The sequence below is a fragment of the Hypanus sabinus genome, chromosome 6, assembly GCF_030144855.1.
Source record: "Hypanus sabinus isolate sHypSab1 chromosome 6, sHypSab1.hap1, whole genome shotgun sequence".
NCBI lineage: Eukaryota > Metazoa > Chordata > Chondrichthyes > Myliobatiformes > Dasyatidae > Hypanus > Hypanus sabinus.
This window is the reverse complement of record NC_082711.1, coordinates 14978213-14995412: the sequence shown is the minus strand read 5'-3', so window position 1 is coordinate 14995412 and position 17200 is coordinate 14978213. Positions and strand designations below refer to the sequence as shown.

Sequence of the window (17200 nt, the reverse complement as noted above, 5' to 3'; positions counted from 1 at the left end):
GCTCTAGCGCCTGTCATACATGAAAATCCCAGGAGATCTGTAGTTTCTGGGATACTCAAACCACTCCATCTGGCACCAGCAATCAGTCCACAGTCAAAGTCACTTAAATCACTTTTCTTCCCCATTCTAGTCTTTGTTCTGAACAACAACTGAACCTCTTGACCATATCTGCATGCTTTTATGCACTGAATTGCTGTCACATGATTGGCTGGTTAGATATTTGCATTAATGAACGGGTGTACAGATGTACCTAAAAATGTGCACACAGAGTGGATGCTGTCATTATGTATATAATTCTATAATTTCCAATAGCTTTGTTGAATATATATTTTAGAGTTTTCTGTTTATCCCATGATCATCTTGTGGGTTCCCATTTGATAAAGTCAGATATGTGGGGTGGATGAAGATGGGTGAGAGGGTTTGGCTGGAGAGAAATCTAACTGGAAGGAAGAAAGGATAGCAGAAACACTCATTTCCTCTGATTAAACTAAAAAGACCGACATTTGTACTCGATCCACTGATGAGACAGACAACAATAACAATATTCAGGGAATAAATCTCATTTTCTTCCCACATTTTCTTATGTTGTAGGAAGCAGCCATTTAGGCCAGAGTCTATAGTGGTTCCCAGTCCCACCATGCCTCTGATTTTTCTGCGTCCTGTTCTGGATGACACATCCACCAATTCAATCTTCATTTTGCCACCCATTAATACCAGGGATCATTTACAATAACCAATTAAGCTATCAACAACCATCTGTGGAATGTGAAAAGAAACTGGAGGACCTTGAATATAGTCACACACACAGTCACAGACGCCACTACGGGCAGTCCCAATCCTGGCTGCTAGAGGGGGAGGGCTGGGCACGACATTAGCAACCACATCTCGTAAACACCTTGAGCTATGGAAAGACCAACATAAGCTCCAAAGACCTCATCCCTGGGAGAGGAATGATCTTCGAAGATGGGCTACACCTGGGAACAACTTGAAAGACTGGCCCAGGACAGAAGAGTATGGCGAACGGCAGTGTCCTATGCCCCAGTAGGGGTGATAGGCTTAAACTTTAAAACACACAGCAACAGGGGGAACATGTAAACTCCACACAGAAAGCACCAGGGTCAGAATTGGAAAAAAAACTGGAGGAATCTAGCATCAGGTCTGATGCAAGACCATGGCCTTAAACACTGACCTTCCCCTTTGCTTGTACTGATGCTGCTAACCCACTGAGTTCCTCCAACAGCTAGTCTTGTGCTCCAGAATCCAATACCTACAGTCTCAAAGTTCAAAATAAATTTATTAGCAAAATATGTATATGCCACCATATGCAACACTGATACTCATTTTCTTGCACGCATACCCAGTAAATCCAAGAAACACAATAAAATCAATGAAAGATTGCACCCAACAAGATGGACATACAACCAATGTACAAAGGACAACAAACTGCAAACACAAAAGAAAAATAATAATAAACAATAAATATTGATTATATGAGTCGGAGAGACCTTGAAAGTAACTCCGTAGGTTATGGGAACAGTTGAGTGAAATTATTCCCACAGGTTCAAGAGCCTGATGATTGAGGGGTAATAACTGTTCCTGAACCTGGGTGGTGTGGGTCCTGAGGCTCCTTTATCTTCTTCCTTATGGCGGCAGCGAGAAGAGAGCATGGTCTGGATGGCGGGAGGCCTTGATGATGGATTCAACTTTCCTGCCACAGCTCACTATGTAGATGTGTTAAATGGTGGGGAGGGCATTACTTGCAATGGACTGAGCTGTATCCACAACTTTTTGTAGGATTTTCTGTTCAAGGCATTGATGTTTCCATACTAAGCCATGATGCAACCAGTCAATATAGTCTCCCCCGCACATCTATGGAAGTTTGTCAAAGTTTTAGATGTCATGCCGAATCTTTGCAAATTTCTAAGGAAGTAGAGGCGCTGCCATGCTTTCTTCATAATTGCACTTAAGAGTACGTATTGGGCCTAGGGCAGGTCCTCCAAAATGATAACACCAATGAATTTAAAGTTGCTCAGCCTCTCCACCTCTAATCCTGTGATGGGGACTGGCTCATGGCCTTCCAGCTTCCTTCTCGTCAATAATCACTTGGGTCTGTGCCCATAGGACACTCAAAGCTGCTGTGCAGGTTGACAGTGTTGTTAAGAAGGCTTATGGTGGGTTGGCATTCATCAACTGTAGGACAGAATTCAAGAACCGTGAGTATACAAGACCTTGGTCAGACCCCACTTGGAGTACTGTGTTCAGTTTTGGTCACCTCACTACAGGGAGGATGTGGATACTACAGAGAGAGTGCTGAGGAGATTTACAAGGATGTTGCCTGGATTGGGGAGCATGCTTTATGAGAATAGGTTGAGCGAACTTGGCCTTTTCTCCTTGGAGCAAAGGAGGATGAGAGATGAATTGATGAGAGGTGTATAAGATGATGAAGAGCATTTTTCGTGTGGATAGCCAGAGGCATTTTCCCCAGGGCTGAAATAGCTAACACAAGGGGGCATAGTTTTAAGGTGCTTGGAATTAGGTACCGAGCAGATGTCAGGGTAGGTTTTTCCATAGAGTGGTGGGTGTGTGGAATGCACTGCCTGACATTCTGAGTACTTCCAACATTCTAATTTTGGTGCAGGATTTCCAGAATCTGCAGGTTTCTACTGAGGGCTCTGCTGAATCTACACAGGATGACAGGTTTAGCCTGTGCTCATGTTCTCACTTCATACCCTTTACCTGACTCATCTTCCCCACACCTATAACCCGATAGCTTGTACTCTTTTCGCTTCCCCCACAACCTTATTCTGCCCCACTTCCTTTCCTTCAGACATAGGAGCAGAATAATGCCAATTAGCTCATAGAGTCTGCTCTGCCATTTCATCAGGGCTGATCCATTTCCCTCTCCTCCTGCCTTTTCCCAATAACCTTTCACACCCTGACTAATCAAGAACATATTAACCTCTGCCACAAGTACATCTAATGACTTGGCTTCCACAGCCACCTCTGGCAATGAATTCACCACCCTCTGTCTAAGGAAATTTATCCTGATCTCCGTTCTCAATGGACGTCCTTCTATTCTGAGGCTGTGTCCTCCGACCCTAGACTCTCCCACCACAAGAAATATTGTCTGCACATCCATTCTATCTTGGCCTTCTAAATTCCAGCGATTAAAAACCCGCAGCCATTGTTCGCTCCTCATATGATAAGCCTTTCATTTCCAGAATCATTCTTGAGAACCTCCTCTGAAACCTCTCCAACGTTAGTTCATTCTTTCTTAAATAATGGCTCATAATACTCTAAGTGAGGCCTCACCAGTACCTTATAAAGCCTTAGCAATGGCATCCTTGCTTTTATGGTCTAGTCCCCTTGAAATGAAAGCCAATGTTGCACTTGCCTTCCTCACACCAACCCAACCTGTAAACTGCACGAGGTTTCCCAAGTCCCCTTGCAACTTGGATTTTTGAATTTTCTTCCCATTTAGAAAGTAGCCCATGCTTTTATTCTTCTATCAAAATGCAGTAGCATACACATTCCAACACTGTATTCCATCTGCTGCTTCTTTGCCATTTTCCTAATCTAAGTCCTTCTACAGCCTCCCCGCTTCCTCAACATTACCTGCCCCTCCACCTACGTATTAAGGAACTGGAGCTGCAGCTAGAAGGCCTTCAACTCATACGGGAGAATGAGGAGGTAATAGACGGGAGCTACAGGGAGGTAGTTACCTTGAGATTGCAGGAGACAGGTAACTGGGAGACTGCTGGGGGAATGTGGGGAAATGCACAGCCAGTGCAGAGTATACCTGTGGCCATTCAGCTGTCCCCTCCATAAGTATACAACTTCAGAAACTGTTGGGAGCCGGGTGTGGGGGGGGGGGGGGGGGGGCATAGTGGCCGGTCTCTGACACTGAGTCTGGTGCTGTGGCTGAGAAGAGCAGAGAGGAGAAAAGAACTGCATAGTCAGAGGAACAGAAATGAGATTCTGTGCTAAGAATATAAACACCCAGATGTTACGTTGCTTCCCAGGTGCCAGGATCAGGGATGTCTCAGATCAAGACCGTGGCATTCTCAAGGGAGTCTGTGAGCAGCCAGAAGTCTTGGTACATATTGGCACCAATGGCACAGGTAGACATAGAGAGATTTTAGTGAGTTAGGTAGAAAGCTGAAAAGCAGGACCGCCACGATAGTAATCTCGGGATTACTGCCTGTGCCACACAGCAGTGAGGGTAAGAATGGTGTGACTTGGCAGGAGAATTCATGGCTGAAGACCTGGTGGAGGGAACAACGATTCAGATTTATGGATCATTGCAATCTCTTCTGGGGAAGGTACGACCTGTAGAAAAGGGACGGGTTACACATGAACCCACTGAGGTCCAGTATCATAGAAACAGAGAAAACCTACAGCATGATACACACCCTTCAGTCCACAAAGATGTGCCAAACATGTACTTACTTTAGAAATTACCTAGGGTTACCCATAGCCCTCTATTTTTCTAAACTCCATTACCTATCCAAGAGTCTCTTAAAAGACCCTATCGTTTCTGCCTCCACCACCGTCGCCAGCAGCCCATTCCATGCACTCACTACTCTCTGCATAAAAAACTTACCCCTGACATCTCCTCTGTACCTACTCCCCAGCACCTTAAAACTGTGCTCTTTCATGTTAGCCATTTCAGCCCTGGGAAAAGCCTCTGACTATCCACACAATCAATGCCTCTCATAATCTTATACACCTCTATCAGGTCACCTCCTATCCTCTGTCACTCCAAGGAGAAAAAGCCAAGTTCACATCGTTGTAAATCAGTTCACTCAACCTATTCTCAAAAGGCATGCTCCCCAATCCAGACAACATCCTTGTAAATCTCCTCTGTAACCTTTCTATAGTTTCCACATCCTTCCTGTAGTGAGGCAACCAGAACTGAGCACAGTACTCCAAGTGGGATCTGACCAGGTTCCTATATAGCTGCAACATTACATCTCAGCTCTTAAACTCAATCCCACGACTGATGAAGGCCAATACACCGTACACCTTCTTAACCACAGAGTGAACCTGCGCAGCTGCTTTGAGCATCCTATGGACTCGGACCCCAAGATCCCTCTGATCCTCCACACTGCCAAGAGTCTTACCATTAACACTATATTCTGCCATCATATTTGACCTACCAAAATCAACCACTTCACACTTATCTAGGTTGAACTCCATCTGCCACTTCTCAGCCCAGTTTTGCATCCTGTCAATGTCCCGCTGTAACCTCTGACAGACCTCCACACTATCCACAACACCTCCAACCTTTGTGTCATCAGCAAACTGACTAACCTATCCCTCCATTTCCTCATCCAGGTCATTTATAAACATCACGAAGAATAAGGGTCCCAGAACAGATCTCTGAGGCACTCCACTGGTGACCGATCTCCATGCAGAATATGACCTATCTACAACCTTTGCCTTCTGTGGACAAGGCAGTTCTGGATCCACAACGCAATGCCCCCTTGGATCCAATGCCTCTTTACTTTCTCAATAAGCCTTGAATAGGGCACCTTATCAAATACCTTGCTGAAATCCATATACATATGCTCTTCCTTCATCAATGTGTTTAGTTGCATCCTCAAAAAATTCAATCAGGCTCGTAAGGCACAACCTGCCCTTGACAAAGCCGTGCTGACTATTCTGAATCATATTATACCTCTCCAAGTGTTCATAAATCCTGCCTCTCAGGATCTTCTCCATCAACTTACCAACCACTGAAGTAAGACTCACTGGTCTATAATTTCTTGGGCTATCTCTACTCCCTTTCTTGAATAAAGGAACAACATTCGCAACCCTTCAATCCTCCAGAACCTCTCCCATCCCCACCGATGATGCAAAGATCATTGCCAGGGGGTCAGCAATCTCCTCCCTCACCTCCTGCAGTAGCCTGGGGTGCATCTCATCTGGTCCCGGCAACTTATCCAACTTGATGCTTTCCAAAAGCTACAGTACATCATTCTTCCTTAATATCTACATGTTCAAGCTTTTCAGTCTGCTGAAAGTCATCACTACAATCACTAAGATCCTTTTCCATAGTGAATACTGAAGTAAAGTATTCACTAAGTACCTCTGCTATTTCCTCCGGTTCCATACACACTTTCCCACTGTCACACTTGATAGGTCCTATTCTTTCAGGTATTATCCTCTTGCTCTTCACATACTTGTAGAATGCCTTAGGGTTTTCCTTAATCCTGCCCGCCAAGGCCTTCTCATGGCCCCTTCTGGCTATCCTAATTTCCTTCTTAAACTCCTTTCTATTAACCTTATAAGCTTCTAGATCTCTAACATTGCCTAGCTCTCTGAACTTTTTGTAAGCTTTTCTTTTCTTCTTGACTAGATTTATTACAGCCTTTGTACACCACGATACCCGTACCCTAACATAACTTCCGTCTCATTGGAAAGTACCTATACAGAACTCCCACATAAATAACCCCTGAATATTTGCCATACTTCTTCCGTACTTTTCCCTGAGAACATCTGTTTCCAATTTAAGCCTCCGATATCCTGCCTGATAGCCTCATAACTCCCCTTACTCCAATTAAACACTTTTCTAACTTGTCTGTTCCTATCTCTCTCTCCAATGCTATTGTAGACAGATTTATGATCACTATCTCCAAAAAGCTCTCCCACTGAGATAGCTGACACCTGACCAGGTTCATTTCCTAATACCAAATCAAGTACAGCCTCTCCTCTTGTAGGCTTATCTACATATTGTGTCAAGAAACCTTCCTGAACACACTGAACAAACTCTATCCCATCTAAACCCCTTGCTCTAGGGAGATGCCAATCGATATTTGGGAAATTAAAATCTCCTATGACAACTCTGTTATTATTACACCTTTCTAGGTTCTGTTTCCCTATCTGCTCCTCCATATCCCTGTTACTATTGGGAGGCCTATAAAAAACACCCAGTAAAGTTATTGACCCCTTCCTGTTCCTATTTTCCACCCACAGAGATGCCGTAGACAATCCCTCCATGGCGTCCACCTTTTCTGCAACTGTGACACTATCTCCAATCAACAGTACCATGCCCCCACCTCTTTTGCCTCCCTCCCTGTCCTTTCTGAAACATCTGAAACCCAGTACTTGAAGTAACCATTCCTGTCCCTGAGCCATCCAAATCTCTGTAATGGCCACCACATCATATCTCCAAGTACTGATCCATGCTCTAAGCTCATCTGCTTTGTTCACAACACTCCCTCTTGCTCTGTCTACAAGCTTTCTCTATTTGTGAGCCAACCTCCTATTCCCCAGTCTCTTAAGTTCTGTTCCTACCCCCCCAACAATTCTAGTTTAAACTCTCCCCAGCAATCTCCCCTAGTTTAAACTCTCAGCAAACCTCCCCGCCAGGATATTGGTCCCCCTGGGATTCAAGTGCAACCTGTCCTTTTTGTACAGGTCACACCTGCCCCAAAAGAGGTCCCAATGATCCAGGAATCTGAATCCCTGTCCCCTGCTCCAATCCCTCAGCCATGTATTTATCCTCCACCTCATTCTATTCCTATTCTCACTGTCGCGTGGCACATGCGGTAATCCCGAGATTACTATCTTTGTGGTCCTGCTTCTCAACTTCCTTCCTAACTCACTGTAGGCTTTTTTTTTAGGACCTCTTCCCTTTTCCTACCTATGTCATTGGTACCAATATGTACCATGACCTCTGGCTGTTCTCCCTCCCACCGCAGGATATCTTGGACACAATCCGAAACATCCTGAACCCTGGCACCTGGGAGGCAAACTACCATCTGAGTTTCTATCCTGCATCCACAGAGTCCACTGTCTGACCCCTTAACCATAGAGTCCCCTATCACTACTGCCTTCCTCTTCCTTTCCCTACCCTTCTGAGCCACAGGGCCAGACTCTGTGCCAGAGGCACGGCCACTGCCGCTTCCCCCAGGTAGGCTGTTCCCCCCTCCCCCAACAGTACTCAAACAGGAGCACTTATTGTCAAGGGGTACAGCCACAGGGGTAGACTTTCCTCATTTCCCCTCCTGACTGTGACCCATTTGTCTGTCTCCCGTGGCCCTGATGTGACCACCTGCCTATAACTCCTTTCTATCACTTCCTCGCTCTCCCTGATCAGGCAAAGATCATCAAGCTGCATCTTCAGTTCACTAACTCGGTCCCTGAGGAGCTGTAGCTCAACGCACCGGGTGCAGGTATGGCCGTCCGGGAGGCTGGGAGACTCCAGGACCCCCCACCCCCCACATCTGACACCAAGCACAGAAATCTGGTCTCACACATATACTACCTCCTTTCCGCAAATAACACCGTTAAACCTACCTTGCCTCATCCTGTTTCCACCTAAGCCTGTTGAGCCAAAGCCCTATCACTCTGCTGCCCGCTGGATATGGCGGTCTTCTTTTTAGTGTTGTATCTTATAATTTTTTGTGTTATTTATTTAACTGGGTTATCTATCTAGTTTCAGGACTTATGTGAAGATCTGATCACAATTTAGCTCAAATAATGCAAAAATAGAGAAAATTGTACAGTGTTCACAAACTTTCTAGCACCACTGTATTTATCAGTGGATATAGACCTAAGGCAGGAAATAAGATTTCACATACAGATCTGATGTCTATTTTGAATAATATAACATACTGTGAGACAGTGGTCTATTTCTCAAACTATCCTTCACACACACCAGCCATCATTACCGTTCCACTATGTACAATGGTTAACCAAGCTCCAACATAAGACCGCAAGACAGAGGAGCAGAATCAGGCCGTTCAGCCCATTGAGTATGCTCTGTCATTCAATCATGGCTGATTTATAACCGCTCTCAACTCCATTCTCCTGCCTTCTCCCCATGACCTTTGACACCCTTGCTAATCAATAACCTATCAATCTGTTTTAAATTTATCCAATGATTATAAATTCTCACTCTTGCAGTAAAAACTTCAAAAATGGACCACACCTTGTCCTTTCTTTAACGCCAAAATAATTGTTGAATGGTCAAGTTGATCTACCAATGTCTTATCTCAGGTGATATCATATTCAAAGATTACTGCTGTCACTGGATTTTCACCAAAGTGCATAAATACAAATAAAGACAAATGTTGTAGTGTTTAGATACCACGAGCAAACACAACTTGAACAAAATAGTTGAAGCGTTACCACTTTGGCAAGACACAATAGCACAGAATCTGTACAGCAGCCAAAAAGAAAAACAGTGCATATTCATTAGCTGCCAATTCCTTAATGTGATATATTGCTAAATATCCTACAGCACATCAGAGACCAGATTGCCAAATCTAGTACTATATCGGTCTCAGACTAAACTGAAAATAAATGGACGAGTTAACTCTCAACCTGGATGATGAGGCATTATTTAGATTGCAAACAACGAGAACGAGTGACATACCTGAATACTTTTCTCACAGTCAGTCTGGTGATGTAGTGATAGCTCACTCTCCAGTACAAATCTCTTGCCACACTTGTCACAGATCTGCATGCGGCTGTGTGTGACATTCATGTGTTTTTCTAGATACCAACGGTTATTGAAGACCCGGGGGCACTTTTTGCAGGGGAAGTTCTGCTTCTCCTCAATTTTCACCTTCTGATTTGAGCTATCGGAATCCTTCTTTCGCTTCCTACCTCGAGTGGTCGCTTCTGGTTTGGCCCGTCGCCGTGACCTACTGGAAGCTGCTGGAGTCGCCTCTTTAGAGGCAGTCGAAGCTCTTGCTGCTCTTCTCGGAGCTTGGCCACTTTCAGTCTTAACTTCTGGAGTTTCAGAATTATCATCTTCATTTACATCTTCTTCACTCTCTTCTACATCCTCATCATCTTCCTCACTGACTTCTTCTTCATCCTCCTCTTCATCCGCATCGTCTTCATCGTCATCCTCATCTTCATCATCGTCCTCTTCATCATCCTCTTCCTCCTCTTCATCCTCCTCCTCTTCGGGACACCTTCCTAAAACAGCAGTGGCCTCTGAAGGTGAAGACATTCCTTCGGCACCTTTAGAAACATTCAGAGTCTGGTTGTTGAGGTTAACCTCAACGATGATCTGCTCCCTATTGTAGGAGCTCCGGCTATCAGAGTCATCGTCCATCTCCGTGTCACCTTCGATCTTACACACTGCTTGGCTATCATTCTCCTCCTTGTAATATTGCTGCTTCTGCTGCAGAGGTGAGTGCTGCTTCCCTGTATTGTCCTCCACACGTACCGAGTACGGGTTGTTACCCTCACGGGCGTAGATCTTGGGATGCGAATCCACCTCCTGTTTGATCTCACGGTAAAACTGCGAGCCGAGAGGATTGCTGTGGCTTTCCTGTTTCGACATGTCGCTCACCACTGTTGTCAAATTTAAGGATCGGCTGTCTATTAACTCTTGACAGGAAGTGGCAATATCGTTCATCTGTAGAACTGCAGCCGCATTCAGCACATCCTGCACATTGCAGGCATTTACCAGCAGCTTTGAAGTGTAGATGAAGTTAAGGATCTGCTGGAACCCTTGCGACGTCAGTGCCTCCAGTGAAAGTTCGACGCGTTGCAGCTGCTTATTTTGCGTGAAGAGGGAATGAAAGAACTGGCTGTAGGCCGCAAGGACCCCCTTGTGAGCAGGGAATGTGTTCTTCTGCCGCACCAACACAATGTCTACGTCACACAGGTCCGGCTGAAATAGGCGCTGCTCGTTCAATCTGTCCATCAAACAAGTGAAGTGGAGGGCAACATCCTCCACCAGAGAATACTCAGTGGAAGGGTAGTCAGTGGTCTTTTCAACTATCAGCTGGAAGAGAAAGGAAAACAAAAATCAGGTCAAAACGTTGCATACGGACAACACCAAGTGCACTGGGAAAAGGGTTTCTTTTCAACCCATAAATCCAGGCAGCTAAAAGCAACATTAAATGTGAGCACTTCTTTCCAAACCCAAGAACTATTTTAGATATCACGCAGAATTATTCTGAATGTGCACTCAGTGGCGACCTGCATATCTACTCATCAGTGCAAATATCTAATCAGTCAATCATGTGGCAGCAACTCAGTGCATAAAAGCATGCAGACATGGTCAAGAGGTTCAGCTGTTGTTCAGACCAAACATCAGAATGGGGAAGAAATCTGATCTAAGTGACTTTCACCCATGGAATGATTGTTGGTGCCAGACAGGGGTGGTTTGAGCATCTCAGAAACTGACCTCCTGCCAGTTTCACGCACAAGTCTCTAGAGTTTACAGAGGATGGTGGGGAGGAACAAAAAAAAAAATCCAGAGAGAGACAGTTTTGTGGGTGAAAATGCCTTGTTAATGAGAGAGGTCAGAGGAGAATGGCCAGACTAATTTCAGCTGACAGGAAGGCAACAGTAACTCAAATAACCACGCGTGACAGCACATCGAACCTTGAAGTGGATGGGTTACAGCAGCAGCAGATCACGAACATACACTCAGTGTCCACTTTATTAAGTACTAGAGTAAATACTAAAGTGGACACTGAGTGTATATCCATATTGCCTAACAGCTGGATGGTTTAAAGTAAAGACTTTGATTTTCTCTTCTTGCCTTAGCTATCCAATCGTTTCTCTCTAATTTTGGTATCTCTGATATATGGTGTTTCCTTCATCCTACGGAGAGAGATTATTCTTTTTTTTCACATGTTCACCATACCTTCACTAGAATTGACTATTTCTTACTCGATAACCAACTTATTCCATTTGCCTACTCTTATGATTATCAGAGTATACTGATTTCTGACCATGCCCCAATTACTCTCTCTTTAAATTTTCCTGGTCTCCCTCAGAGGAATAAACACTGGCAGTTTGATTCAACTTTATTATCAGATGATGATTTTCTAAAATTTATTAAGGATCAGATAACCTTTTATTTTAACACCAATACATCACCTGAAGTGTCATCCCAGATTGTCTGGGATGCCATGAAAGCATATCTGAGGAGTCAAATAATCTCTTACACAACAAATCTCAACAGAAGATCCTGTGCAGATCGATTAGACCTCATTAACCAGATTAAAGAATTGGATCAACTATATGCTCAAACTAAGAACCCTGAACTATACAAGAAGCGTGTAGAACTCCAAACTAAATTTAATCTTCTGTCTACTCAACCTGTCGAACGCCAACTTCTCGAAAGCAAGAGTCGCTTTTACATTCATGGGGGTAAGCCTCGTAAATTCCTAGCCAATCAGCTGAGGCGTTCCAAAGCCAAACAACATATTACAAAGATCCGGAAGGAGAACTGAGACTTTACATCGGATCATTTAGAAATTAATGACGCATTTAAAAATTTTTATTCTCGGCTTTATTCCTCTGAATCTTTGAATGACAATATCTCTGTTGATCAATTTTTAAATAATCTGAATATTCCTTCACTTTCATCTGATTTTAAAGCCAAACTTAATGCGCCTATATCATCAGAAGAAATATCTTTTGCAATTTCTGCATTGTCCTCAGGGAAATCTCCTGGACCTTGATTTTCTCTTCTTGCTTTCCTCTCCTTAAACCCTGCCACATCCATTCTGCCAACACTTATTGGTGTCCAGTTCTCTGGCTTGGGATCTGTACCCATTGGAGTTTGGAAGAACGGGGAGGGGGAAACCTCATTGAAACCTACTAAATATTAAAAGGTCTAGATAGAGTCGACGTGAAGAGGATGTTTCCTATAGTGCGAGAAAAAGGAACAAAGAGCATAGCCTCAGAATACAAAGACATCCCCTTAGAACAGAGGTGAGGAGGAATTTATTTAACCAAAGGGTGGTGACTCCGTGGAATTCAGTGCCACAGACAGCTGTGGTGGTCAAGTCACTGAGTATATTTAAAGGGGAGGTTGAAAGTTTAGTGATTAGTAAGGGCATCAAAGGTTACAGGGAGAAGACAAGAGAATGGGCTTGAGAGGGATAATAATTAACCATCATGTACAACAAGCTGGAGGAATTCAGCAGGTTGGGCAGCATCCAAGGACTGATGACTGTTTGTTTCCACGGATGCTGCCCGACCTGCTGAGTTCCTCCAGCTTGTTGTACATGTTGCTTTGACCCCAACATCTGCAGTGTACTTTGTGTTTATGATAATTAACCATGATGGAATGGCAGAGCTGACTTGATGGGCTGAATAGGCTAATTCTGTTCTTATGTCTTACAGTCTCCTCTGTGGCTCCACCACACTGCTTGTATTTCGTAAGGTTCAGTAACTGAGCAGACACCTATCTGTATCCTCACTGACATCAGCTCTGAAAGATCACTGGACAGCCCTTTGAGTCAGTCCTGCAAGGACATTGTCTTTTTTTCAAACTGCTGGCAAACTGGAGAAGCCACATAGGGAAGGGGCCAACTTGATGGATGCTGCAGGACTGCACAGGGTCAGCATGGTGGGTGATAAGGTTGGATTTTGCCGGTAGTCGACAATGGGCTGGAGGAGCACAAGGACGAACCAATTACTGAATGTGGCCATTTGCCCTATACTACCTGATCCCTGCACCGAGGACTGCCTCAATCATCACATGATCCTGTTTCTTTTTAGAAATCTGTGACGTTAATATTGAAGAAACCTGGAAGCATGGTATTGGTCAGAGTACAAAATCTACAAGCCTAATTTCAAGAATAACCAATCAAAATTAATACTTGAAAAATAAGTTGTCCGATCCATTGATTTGTTTAAAGGTGTCCAAAATATTTCAAGAGGAATCAAAAAATCAATAGTAAACACATGTCCAAAACTCCTGCTTCAGTAACACTGGAAGAACTGGTGGTGGACCTGAGGAGGGCTGAGGCACCAGTGACCACTGTTTCCATCCAAGGGGTCAGTGTGGTCATGGTGGGGGATTTCAAAGACCTGGGGATACGAATTGACAATAAACTGGACTGGTCAAAGAACACTGACGCTGTCTACAAGAAGGGTCAGAGCTGTCTCTACTTCCTGAGGGGACTGAGGTCCTTTAACATCTGCCGGACGATGCTGAGGATATGTTCTACGAGTCTATGGTGGCCAGTGCTATCATGTTTGCTGTTGTGCGCTGGGGCAGCAGAATGAGGGAAGCAGACACCAACAGAATCAACAAACTCATTCTTAAGGTCAGTGATGTTGTGGGGGTGGAACTGGACTCTCTGACGGTGGTGTCTGAAAAGAGGATGCTGTCCAAGTTGCATGCCATCTTGGACAATGTCTCCCATCCACTTCATAATGTACTGATTAAGCACAGGAGTACGTTCAGCCAGAGACTCATTCCACTGAGATGCAAGACAGAGCGTCATAGTAAGTCATTCCTGCCTGTGGCCATCAAACTTTACAACTCCTCCCTCAGAGTGTCAGACACCCTGAGCCAATAGGCTGGTCCTGGACTTATTTCCAGTTGGAATAATTTACTTATTATTGTTTATCCATATCCAACCCCAAGAGTAATTCTTTTGCAGACATCCTCGGGACAACAAAACACAACAGAAATCACAAATAAACATACAAAAGACTGACAAATACTGAATGTGCAAGAGGACAAATCATACAAATAATACAGAGGCCATGAGCTGTGGAGTCCCCAAAAGTGAATACACAGCTGGAGAGCTCACTCAGTGCTGAGATGACTAGAGTCTGATGGCTGCAGGGCACCAACTGCTCCTGAACCTGGCAGCATGGGGCCCAGGACTCTTGTACCTTCTGCCCGATGGCACTGCCATAATTTGTGGAATACAATAACAAATATGAACAGAGCAAATTTTCAAATACAATGTGACAGTGACCAGACCACCCTCCCTATTTTTTAATATATATTGTGGTGGGCCAAAAGATAATCACTAACCAGAGCTCTCATACATAAATAAATAAATAAATAATCACACAGCAGTATTTTGAATGGCCACCTGAGGGAGCAGACAAAACCTGGATTTAACACTGAAATGAAAAATGTCAGCTCTGACAATGCCACAGTATTAGCCAGAATGTACAACACTGAGAAACGTTACTAACAAGGCAAAGACACAAAGCTTTACATTTGTGATCTTATGGTATCAACTTTCACAAGCAAAGTATACTAAGAATTGTGTAAAATATCTGATATCACAAAACTCATTAGAAATCAGGTCTCAGGTTAGTATTTGCATTAATAAAAGCTATGAGCTAATAACACACAAGCACCCAAATATAAGAATCTCACCTTTTTCCCATTTTATGCCTGCATTCTCTCTAACAGAAAAAGAAATTATTACTGCGTTAGGATACAGAGATGACATATTAAACTGCAGAATGAACTTTTATACGTCCTGCAATCAAGTGCCAGGAGATCAAAACATGTTGTTACTGATGGTATAATGAGAAAATTATTAGGACATTAGTACAGCACAGGCCATCCAGCCCACAATGTTGTGCTGATTTACACTAAGTGTGCTCTTCCTCTGTATTATACACATCTCTCCATTCCCTTTACATTCACGTATCGAGCACATCCTCAAACTGTGCTAAACTGCCTATTTCCCTAGTACCCCCAGTAACTCATTCCAGGCCCCTACCACTCTCTGGGGAAAAACTTGCCCCTCACTTCAACTCTAAACGTACATTCCTAACTTCAAAACTGTGTCCTCTGGTGTTTGACATTTGTACCCTGAGAAAAAAATTGCTGAATCCTGACAAAGGCTCTTGGCCCAAAATGTGAACTGTTTATTATCCTCCAAAACGTTGTGTTGCGCTCAGGATTTCTAGCATCTGCAAATCTTGTGCTTAAAGATTCTGACTCTCTGCCCTATCTATGGCTCTCATAGTTTTATAAAACTCTTCTAAGTCTCCAGAAATCTAGGGAAATCAATCCAAGTTTATCCAACCTTTCCAAATTAAGTTCAAGTTTAATTGTCATGTAACTATACATGAACACCCATGAATACAGCCAAACAGAAGGGTTTCTCTGGGGCCAAGGTGCAAAGCACAGCACCAACACAAGATAGCAGCCTGGTAAACTTAGTTCGCACCCTTTCCAGTCTCACATCCTCCCTTTAATGGGGTGACCAAAGCTGTGTGCAATATTCCAAGTGTGGTTTGACTGAAGTTTTATACAGCTACAGCTTTAGCCTACATACTCAACATAAGAACTTAAGAATTAGGAGCAGCAGTAGGCCATCCGGCCCATTGAGCCTGCCCCGCCCTTCAATAAGATCATGGCTGATGTCCATAAACTCAGCTCCATCTACCCATCTTTTCCCCTTAACCCTTAATTCCCTTACTATGTAAAAGCCTATCTGTTTCTTAAATATATTTAGTGAAGAAGCCTCAACTGCTTCCCTGGGCAGAGAATTCCACAGATTCACCACTCTCTGGGAAAAAGTTTCTCCTCATCTCCGTCCTAAATCTTCTCCACTGAATCTTGAGGCAATGTCCGCTAGTTCTAGTCTTACCTACCAATGGAAACAACTTTCCTACTTCTATCTTATCTATCCCTTTCAAAATTTTGTATGTTTCTATAAAATCCCCTTTCATTCTTCTGAACTCCAGACAGTTTAGTCCCAGGTGAGTCAATCTCTCCTCATAGGTTAACACCTTCATCCCTGGAATCAACCTGGTGAACCTCCTCTGCACTGCCTCCAAAGCCAATATATCCTTTCTCAAGTATGGAGACCAGAACTGCACACAGTACTCCAGGTTTGGCCTCACCAGTAGCCTGTATAGTTTCAGCATGACCTTCCTGACTCTTGAATTCAGTCCCTCTAGCAATGAAGGCCAACATTGCTACCAATGAAGGCAAGCATTATCATACCCCTTCTTTACCACCTTATCCAGTGTGGAATGATTACTGACAATCTTGCTAATTATTACTAACAGAAATCATAATTAGATCAATAGCTCTTGGGCTACATCTGGCCTGTCAGATATTTTTCTCAGGTCCACCTGGAGTTTCCAACTTAGCCAGAGCAGCCAGGTAGACAGTTGGTTCAAAGTTTGCTCCTACTATAGTAATCTTTGTGTTTTCAATTACTAAACATCCAATAGCAGTTGTGTGTTTATAACTCCAATTAGTGTATATACATTGAACAATCTTTGCAATATAACCTGCCAGTACAAAAAGGAAATGGCAGGCAATATCTGTGGACAGAGAAATGGAGTTAATATTCCAGATCAATAACTTGTTTAAAAATCAGAACTGAAACATCTGCTTCTACGGTTGCTGCCTGACTTGAAGCACACCTCTGATGTCTTCTATTTCAGAGGCTCTGAATTTATTGCATTTTGTTTTGTAGATTTACCTGTAATT

At 43.7% G+C, this 17200-nt stretch overlaps 1 protein-coding gene across 8 annotated transcripts in view; it reads right to left on the bottom strand.

Annotated features, from left to right (window-relative positions):
- The window catches only part of zbtb47b (zinc finger and BTB domain containing 47b), a 270179-nt gene that overhangs the window by 98953 nt on the left and 154026 nt on the right, over positions 1-17200 (bottom strand). For all 8 annotated transcript variants that reach the window (XM_059971748.1, XM_059971746.1, XM_059971747.1 and 5 more), the window contains one exon: positions 9386-10753. In XM_059971748.1, coding sequence (XP_059827731.1) covers positions 9386-10672 — 1287 coding nt within the window. In that variant the 5' untranslated portion in view covers positions 10673-10753. The remainder of the gene's footprint in view (positions 1-9385; positions 10754-17200) is intronic.